This window comes from Eupeodes corollae, chromosome 2 (genome assembly GCF_945859685.1).
Source record: "Eupeodes corollae chromosome 2, idEupCoro1.1, whole genome shotgun sequence".
NCBI lineage: Eukaryota > Metazoa > Arthropoda > Insecta > Diptera > Syrphidae > Eupeodes > Eupeodes corollae.
Genome location: NC_079148.1, coordinates 43049838 through 43059965, shown reverse-complemented (window position 1 = coordinate 43059965; position 10128 = coordinate 43049838). Strand labels below are relative to the sequence as shown.

The 10128-nt window shown below is 32.7% G+C and overlaps 1 protein-coding gene across 7 annotated transcripts in view; it reads left to right on the top strand.

The window, feature by feature from the left end:
* Window positions 1–6302: 6302 nt before the first annotated feature.
* LOC129948456 (E3 ubiquitin-protein ligase UBR1) overlaps window positions 6303–10128 on the top strand; it is a 39462-nt gene continuing 35636 nt past the window's right edge. For 2 of the 7 annotated variants that reach the window (XM_056059466.1, XM_056059460.1), the window contains exons 1-2: window positions 6404–6768; window positions 7419–7841. In XM_056059466.1, coding sequence (XP_055915441.1) covers window positions 7664–7841 — 178 coding nt within the window. In that variant the 5' untranslated portion in view covers window positions 6404–6768; window positions 7419–7663. Of the gene's footprint in view, window positions 6999–7418; window positions 7842–10128 lie in introns of all 7 variants that reach the window. The other 5 variants (XM_056059465.1, XM_056059462.1, XM_056059463.1 and 2 more) reach the window with 5 other exon arrangements.

Sequence of the window (10128 nt, the reverse complement as noted above, 5' to 3'; positions counted from 1 at the left end):
CTAGAAGCGCGAGTATTACGGTTGAACTGTTTAAGGGGAGGAATGCAGCTGGATATTTCTCTAGAGCATAAACCATTAAAATAACTGTAAAAGAGGATGAGACAAGAAACATTTCGACGATGTTCAAGTAACGTAAATGATCTTATGAAGATAATATCACCAATCAATCTAAATGCTCTAAGTTCAATACTATCCAAGAGGCTTAAGTAAGTTGTAGGAGCACCAGCCCAGATATGGAAGTTATACTAAAGCTTTGGACGTATATGAGTCTTGTAAATAACAGCCAGATCAGAGGGGGAGAAAAACTTCTTGCATCGCTTTAAAAAACCCAAACATCTTGCGGCATTTTTGTCGACATCGCGTATGTGATCGTTCTACAAAAAGTGGTTGGAATACACATACCGAGAATATTGATTTGTTCAATTTCCTCGATGCAAGTGCCATTTATGGATAATGGCAGGGGGGGTATATTTAGCTTTAACGGTACAAGACAGCATTGCGTTTTCGAAGCATTAAATTCCACGCGGTTTCTTATTCCCCGTTGTACAATGCTGTTTAGGTCGGAATTTAATGAGCTTATCATATTTTGTAGTCGCAGTTCCACATCCGAAGAAGAGGGGTGTGAATCTGAAAACGAATATGAAAAACTAAGAGTACTATCGTCAGCGAAACAATGTATTGGATTAGATGTTGCAGACAGGAGATCATTAATAAAAATGAAAAAGAGTGTTGGAGATAAAACAGAGCCGTGGGGCACACCAGCATTTATTTTGTGGTTTTCAGACTTGATTTACTAATCCAATGAAGCAGGGATTCATGAAAACCGAAAGCACTCATTTTCGATAAGAGAGCCTGATGCCAAACCCTATCAAATGCTTTTGAAATATCAAGTGCAATAATCTTACTTTCTTGAAAACTATGTAAAAATTTGTTCCACTGTTCGGTGAGATGAATTATGAGATCACCAGTGGACCTATTGCTACGAAAGCCATACTGTCGGTCATTAAAAAGCATCCGTTCTTCAAGATATTTCTTGAGCTGATAATTATCCAGCGTTTCCATGACCTTGGAAAGAAAGGACGTAAGTGCAATCGGTCGGTAATTAGACGGTGAGGAAGATTCGCTTTTTTAGGAATAGGCTGGACAAATGCGGTTTTCCATCCGTTCGGAACGAGACCTGAGGAGTAGGACAGATGAAAAAGCTTACGCAGTGGTTTTGCCAGCGATGAAGAACACCTCTTCAGAACAATAGCAGGGATTCCATCCGGACCAGCAGATTTATGTATGTTCAGATCTTTTAGGACTCTCGCTACAGTACGAGTGCAAAAAAAGATTGGTCCCATAGAATGACTTACTCACTCAAGTACAGGCGGAGTCATAACACTAACTGGCAGCGTTGAATTGGCGGCGAACTGCCTAGCAAAGAGATTTGCTTTTTCTAAAGAGCTAACAAATGATGTAGTGTCATTCACATCGAGCGTAGGAACCGAGGAAGAGAAAGAATTAACCATATTTTTTACAAATGACCAATAATTTGTACTGCCTTTGGGGCACTGCAGTAATTTTTGGTCATGTACAAATTTGGTCCGTCGAATATGGGCGTTGCAGGTCTGGCTTGCTTGAACTTATTCCGGTTTTCCTGAGTTGGATTGGCTTTAAAACAACGGAAACTTACCTTCTTGACCCTAATAACCTCTTTACAGCTCGCATCGAACCATGCGTTTTCCTTGGGTCTGGTGCTTTTAACCCTATTCGGGATAAAAGTTCTCATTCCCAGGAGAATTAAACTTGTAATCATATCAGCGCTGGCATCAACTTCAGTATCGGGGAAGCATAGAGACCAGCTAAAGATCCTGAAGTAAGAGATATAATTTTCTTTTATTTGTTTTAAAATATTTGTTTAAATGTGGAAATAATTTAGTATAATGTTTTTTTTACGTTAACTAACTAACTAAGATTTTAATATCTATCTAGGAAGGATACACGTTGTAGCAATCGCATTCTAATTTTAAAATTTCAATTCAAATATGCTGATCATAGCTTAAGGTTATCCTTTTTTCTGTTTCAAAAGTATAGGGCTAAGACTCGACAGTTGTCAAACTAAGCTATTAAACCAATTTTGTTTTCAGTTGAAAGTCTGAAATTTATGAAAATGGATCGCCTAACTATCGAACAACGCATACGAATTGTTAAAACCTACTACAAAAATGATGTCTCTGCCACAGCCACATATCGTACTTTTAGAGGAGATTAGGGTTTTCATAATTGTCCAACTAAGCAAGCAATTGGCGAAATTTTGAAGAAATTTTTAGAGTCTGCATTGGTTATAGATATTTTCAGGCCTGTGCATCATCGTTTTGCTTGAACATCGTAAATTTCGCTGCTGTAAGTGAAAGTCATGCCAAAGACCTGAATATGTTGATTCCTCGTCGTTATCAGAAATTATGGTTACTTCAAATTATGGTTTGCACACAACAACTAAAACCAGCTGACTATTCACAACGACACGTGGTAGATACGTCGAATACGTGCCTGAACAAAAGGCGGTTTTTCGAACAAAAATTCTTCAGCGACGAATCACATTTCTCACTCGGTGCGTATGTTAATATACACAAGTGTCGTATTTGGGGTTCTAAGAATCCTCAAGTAATTGAAAAGAGGCCATTACATCCACAAAAAGTCAAGGATTGGACCTTACCTCTTCGAAAAAGACGATGGAACTACTGTCAGCCAAATTTGTTTTGCCTGTTATTAAAGAATGCGACTCAAAGAATATGTGGTTTGCAAGAGACATTTAATGGCCACGTAATTGCTCGTCGTGGCGATATCAACTGACCACCAAGATTATGCTATTTGACACAGCTGAAATTCTTATTGTGGGTCTACACAAAAGACCGTGCTTATACAGATAAACTTTTAAATCTTGAGCAGTTAAAAAACAACATTCGTTATTGTTGAGATACCGCCCAATATGTGTCAAAAAATGATCGAAAATTAAATGATGTAGTGTTTCACACATAATATCAACGTTCAAACTTTACAATAAAAAGAAATATCATGAACAAAAATAATTTGTATCTGTTTTATTTACGTTTACTTTTCAAACCACAAAATATATAACTCTGTATATTCACTGATTTTCTCCTTAAAAACATCGTCTTAACTTATGAGGCTCTTACCCTAGCCATTTCACTGTTACTGTTTTTCTTTACAATAAAACAAAAACTAATTGATTTTTCATTGAGAAAATACGTTTTTTCTTTATATCAAAATTGGAGCTTTATTACACTGCATTATTGCACTAGTTTTTTGAAATGACTAAGTATGGTCAACAATGGCAATTTCAACTACTTCTGCATCAAGTTTATCAGATACATTTACCTGGTTTATCAAATTTGTCCAGATTTCTTCAACTCTCCTGTTTTACTTGCACCTCTTTGCAGATTTATAAGTGTTTTCCGCTTTAAACATATTATTAGTGAACTTGGTGAACAAATCTAACCAAACTTTTCTCAAATAAATCTACTCTTAAATCTGAATTTCAGTGATCTTTGATTTTTTTTCATATGAACAGGACAGAATTCGAACGAACAACAGTGTTCACATTGAACACTTTTTGATTCATGACGTTTTATGAATTTATATCGGTCCTACTTGTATTTATATATTTAAAAATGTATAGCTTACTAACTTTACTATTTTTCGTTTTTTCCTTAACCATACAAAAACCTAAATTGGCAAGACGGCGCGACTTTCCTTTACCGCAGCACAAATTTCCTTCTGATTTTTTTACAGTTAGGTAGCGGCCTCAATAGAACTTGTTTTAAATATTAAGGCGAGGAAACAACTTTAAGTCATAGAAAAAAATATTTTCTTTTTCGGGCTTCACAGTCCTTTTTTTGTCTTGCATTTTTTGAGTCTAAAACTAGTTTTTTATTTGATAGCACGGCGCACAGTGGTTCGGTTTGTATGGGAGAGCGGAAAAAAGTCTGTAAAATCTGAACGGTTCAACAAATTTAAATGAAATTTGGCATACATGTTAAGATTAGTCTTATACATATTTGGTCAAAATTTGGTTGAAAAAAAATAATTATAAACAAAGTTTTTGACATTTTTCTAAAATTTGAGGGTTTTTAATTTTTGTATGGGAGAGCGGAAAACTATTTGTAAAGTCTAAACTATTAAACGAATTTTAATGAAATTTAAAACACATGTTAAGATTAGTTTTATACATGCTTGGTCAAAATTTGGTCAAGAAAAAATTATTAGAAAAAAAGTTATTGGCATTTTTCTAAAATTTGAGGGTTTTTGATTTTTGTATGAGAGAGCGGAAAAAAGTCTGTTAAATCTGAATTATTAAACGAATTTTAATGAAATTTTACACACATGTTAAGAGTAGTCTTATATACGCTTGGTCAAAATTTGGTCAAGAAAAAATTATTAGAAAAAAAGTTATTGACATTTTTCTAAAATTTGAGGCTTTTGATGTTATATTTAAATAAAAGTTTTTTTTAGTAAACATCATAACTTTTTATTTTGAGCAAAATGTTATTACTAACTATATATATTATAAAATTAAATAAATAAATAGATAAATACATACAAAAAATAAATAACAAACAATTATGAAGTAGTAAGTTTATGACGCTAAAATGAGGTATTTAGCGTTTGCGCTGATTTGAAGTATTTTCTTTTTTGCCTGTAGCCTTAAATCTGTTATTATTGGATCCGAGGATATGAGTATATGATGCATCACATCTTCATTCGTCACAATTCGGCTGCATTTTCTCGAATGAAACCTGCGCCAGGTAATACAAAATTACGCAATACACAACAAAAACAAAGCAATAAAACTTTAAAAATAACACCTTTTTTATTTCTACCTGCCCTACTTTTAGCAAAAAACTAAAAAAATAAAGGATTATCCCTAATCCTTTTCTTTATTTTTTTTAAGCTCTATCATATAATTTAAAATATCATAAAACTATATTGCTTTTCGTGTGTTCTTTCCAAGAAAATTGAGTTCAAAGTTGAAAAAAAATTTCGGGCAGAAATAAATGGTTTCGCAAAAATCGAAAATCTCAGACCTGTGTCAATGTATTAATTTTGTTATATTTTTAAAATAAAGTTTGACATTTTTTCTTAAAATAATGGGCTTAACCAGTTCATACTGACAATTAATAACGAAGAAATCAAACTTTTTGGTAAACACCACCGTCAAAACGCAGTTTTTTGAAATCCGATTCAGTGAAACATTTTTGATCATAACTTCCACATCTACACGTATCTGCAGCTGATTTTTTCTGTGCTTTTACATAAATGCATGGAGCATATGCTGGCATACTTATTTTCTTGGAGTCTTTTGGAGCTTTTTTTTGAAATCAAAAAGTTTAAAAAAAACACATTTTTTCCTAGTACTTAAGCTTCAGACTACTTATAGAAGGTATCTTTTATAAATAATCATTTTTTTTTTATTTTAGATAATCGAAAATAGACCAATTAAATTATTTAAGAAGCTAGAGAATTTATTTAAAGGAACTTCGGAAAAAAACATCTCAAAATTTGTTGAAAATACGGTTCGCGATTTGAGTAAAATTATTTTTCAACTTTGAGGGCTTGTAAATCAGAACATACAATATATATGTTGAAAAATACTTTTAAATCATACGCTCGGGTTATATAAGAGTACTTAAACATAAAATTTAAAAGGATAAATATAACTTCTTAAAAAGACTTTTTTCCGCTCTCGCACCACTGTGCGGCGTACTATCAGCTATGTATGTAAAGGGGGGCATGCTGCAACCACCTCCTTGCTATCACTATAGGATTTCGGGTGGGTGCGAGTTTGAGTATATGCAAAGTACTTTTTGCATTTGAGCACTAAAATCAAAGAAATCCACCCCAAAAAACAGCAAGTATGGCAACACTGAACAAAAAACAGGGAAGAAATGTCAAAATCAACCATTTTTGTGTGTTTTGTATGTAAAAAAGTGAACCTTGAAAATTAATTATAAATAGAAGTAAATGTTTCCTCGCTTCCATATCTATCAAATAAAAAAAAAACCGCGAGTCAAAATTCGTGATGCGATAATGGAAAGTTGAGCCGGCAAAACTTCAAAACGGTTTGTCTTTAAATATTCAGATAAAAACAACAGATCGAAATGAATAAAAACTGACTTCCATTTGCCACTTTTAAACGTTAAATGTGTACGTGTCCTTAGTTAATAATCGAAAAAGCAATCCCATCCATTCCGTCTCCACCTTAAAGCGAAACTTGGCACTTACAGCTGATTTCTATCGTAGAAAAACTACCAAAACAGTTCAGTGACAATTTTCGAGAATCTTTTGACATTTCTTTCTGTTTCTCTACACCATGAACCTTGGCTGTTGGCTCTGTCTCTGAATGCAGTTCAGCCAGCGAATAAGAAAGTAAAAAAATTGCGATTTATATTTGACAAAAAATATTTTTAAATACAAAAAAAGGCAAAAATAATCACTCCCCACAGTTATAAATTACTTAAAAGTGTAAATCTTATTTCCCCACAATATATTTTAATAAAAATTAATCCAAAAACCATCAAATCGGGAAGATTATTTAACCTTTTCCCTTGAGAGGTGCAGTGCAACTCAAAAATATACATAAACCTCCATAAGAAAAGGAAAAAATACCTATCGTATTTGTAAATTTATTTTTGAAAATTGAAAGCTAAAGATAAAAAAATTGTGAATTTCAAGTGAAAGTGCGTTCGAAATGATTAAAACTCAGAGGTGAATGAGAAAAATTCAAAAAATCCTAAAAAAATTTCCTTTTTTTTCACACACAAAATTCCACGGCGCAGATAGGAAAATAATAAAAGAAAAAAAAACAACACAAAAGAAAGGAATACACAAAAAGCTAGAAACAAATATAAAATAGTTTCATCACCAAATCAAGTCATCATCATCATCAGGCTCTGAGGCAACAGCAATTCACACAAAGTTGCATTGCTGCTGCACAAGTTCGTTCCTCTATTTTGTTTGTTTGTTTCTTTTTGTGATTATTTGTTTTGTTTAATTTTTGTTTTGAACATTTCAATCAATAATTGAAACTCTAATTAAGAACAATTTGTGTATTGTTTAGTTGTAATTTTCCATTTCCAATTGGTTTTTCTTTTTTGTTTTGTCAAAGAACGAACCAAATTTTCATTCACCTCTTCTTGTGATATCGTTGGGTGTTATTTTGTTTTTTGTTAAGAATTTTCTTGAGTGTTCGCCTATTTTTATTTAACATTTGCCATTAATTCTGAGTTTTAATTGTGGAAGTTTCATTTGAGTGACTCGTTGTTTTGAAAATAAAAAAACAAAAGTGAAATTCATTGCTTTTTTTGTGTTCCTACTCTTTTTTTTAACCTCCTTCTTTTTTTTCCCTTTCTGTTCAGATTGTAGCACTCGAAACAAAATTGTAACAAAAATACGACTCACAAAACAAAAACAATAAAAAAAAAACATAATTAATGACTTATCTTGTCAACGTGGGTTTGTTTTTGTTAATCAATAAAAGTTAAATTAAACAACAAGGAACCGAACTGCAAAAAAAAAGTGGTAAACAAAATTGAAAACGAAGTCAATAAAATTCAAAAAAAGAAAACAACAACATTAAAATAGACAAAACAATAAAAATAATATGATTGAATTCGAATTGGACTTTGAAGATGGAAATCGTCCGCGCGAAGTGCCAGAGACTCCGCTCAAGGAATGGCGTCTCAAATACCAAGCTGGCACAATTGTAGCACAGGATTTCATTGAGTTCTTTCGCAAGGAAGCTAAAAACTACTTCGAATTTGAATATGTTTCAGAAGCAGGTAAGTTCTAAATTCTATTACCTGCATATATATTTATTAGGTCTCGATTGATTGATTTTTTGATGTCTATCTTGACTTGTGTTGTGACTTCTTACACAACTTTCCAAAACAAAAGCAAACCAATTCTCTACTTGTTTAGATTAATGTAACAAGTTTTTATTTAGAAATTGGAAAACCTTTACCATTTTATCATCTACAATTAGCTACTTGCGAACCTCAACCTAAGTAGTTCTTGAAAGAAAAAAGTTGGGTGGTACCTATAGATATTTTGATCTCCTTTTTTTTTGTTGTTGCTAAAAGTAGGTGCCTATATGTACATAAATATGTTCGATTGGACTGAGTTAAATTGATTTTAGTTGTTGTTTTTGTATTGACACGACAGCGACGACAACAAAATTCAAGCAAAAAAAAGTAATGAAGGGAAAGGAAAGAGCTTTGGTATTCAGTTTAACTCCATAACCACCGCGACTACAACAACAACGATGTCTGATAGTGAGGGTGACGCAACCAAAATAGATACCTACCCAAATTAAAACAAAAAAAACTCTAAAAGGTGGTAAACAACAAAAATCTAAAATGTTTTGATTTTCTTATTTACTGTCTTAAGTGAGGTTTTTGAAATAGGTATTTACCTACTGTTGGAAGAGTGTATTTCTTTGATTTTTATTATAATTTAGGCTTCAAATTGAAAATATAAAATGCAAAAGTTCGATTTTTGCAATTGTGCTTAATCCATCGAATAATATTTGATTAAACTTTGATTTCGGCATGTTTGAATAACCTTAGTAAAATTTTTTCATATGTTTAATGCTTGAAGCTAAGGACATTCTATCTACTAAAAAGGCTCTTGCATACGATACTTTACGTCATAAGTACGCACAAAATATTTTAAGTCCTTATTATCTTTGTTATTGCTTTTTTCTCTCTAACTTAAGCTTTTTCTGAAACTCTTATTATAAGATTTCATTATCACCATCAATCATATCAATATGCATTATATAAATAAAATAACGGCACTTTGTTTAAAAAAATGCAACTTTTGGACACGCAAAATAATAGCAGCAGTTTTATAAATATTCAAAAAATTAACATTTATTCAATAATTTCATCAAATTTTATAATTAATATAATTTATTAAACACATTAATATTTTGTACAATAACCCTTCACTTTCATAACATCACCACATCTTATTGGCATTGAATCCACCAGTTTGTTGCACGGCTCTATGGGTATTCCCCTCCACACACTTTGTACAGCAGTCCACAATTCTGCCTGATTTTTGGGGTTGTACTTGCTTTGGGTCATTGTCTTGCTGGAAAACCCATCTGAGAGGCATGTCTTCTTCAGCGTAAGGCAGCATCATATCCTCCAAAATTTGGACATACGCATGTTGATCCACAATGCCATCAATTTTTTTTTTATGGGAACAACACCATTGTACGAAAAACATCCTTAAACCATTATTTTGCTGCCTCCATGCTTGACTGTTTTTATGGTGTGTTTTGGCTGGAACTCTGGCCACTTCTCTCTTTTTTGCAAAAGCAAGGCGTTGAACCAGATGACGTTTGGAGAGGAGTGGCTTTCTTCTTGAATGGCATGCCTTTAAGTTAGCTGTGCGAAGAGTGCAACGCACTGTCTCATCGCTCACATTGAGCTGGAGCTCTTTGTTTATCTCCACAGCTGATTTTAAGGGGTCTTTCTTTAACATTTTAACTATTTGCCTATGCTCCCCGTCCTTCAATTTGCGTTTTCGACCTCTGGTTTCCATTTTTTCACACAAAATTGATGGCATTATGGATCAGCTTTGCAGAAACGTTAAATTTGTTTTGGATTTGCCTGAACGATTGTCCGGGGCTCCTCATTTGGCGTATGATTTGGCGTAGGTCTTGACTGCAATGTTTTCCTCGTCCCAATTAATGTATTTTAATAAGAACACCATTTCACTTTTGAGTCTGTACCTTTAATTCATCATCTTAAGACTAACTTATTTCTAACCTATCAGTTGACTCAAGCTTACATCGTATAACTTTCCAATACATTCATATCATTAAAAAGAGAAGTAAAGAGAATATTAATACACATATAATCTCGTATTCTTAACATACATATCACCAATGTTTAATAAATTTAACAAAAAAACATGCAAAATAACAAAAAATGATATTTGCAGAAAATACTCACTGTTTGTTGGCTATTTTAGTTGACTTATACTTTATTTTATTAGTTTTAACTATTTTTGGCGTTAACGCTGCTATTATTTTATGTGTCCAAAGGTGTTCGAAAA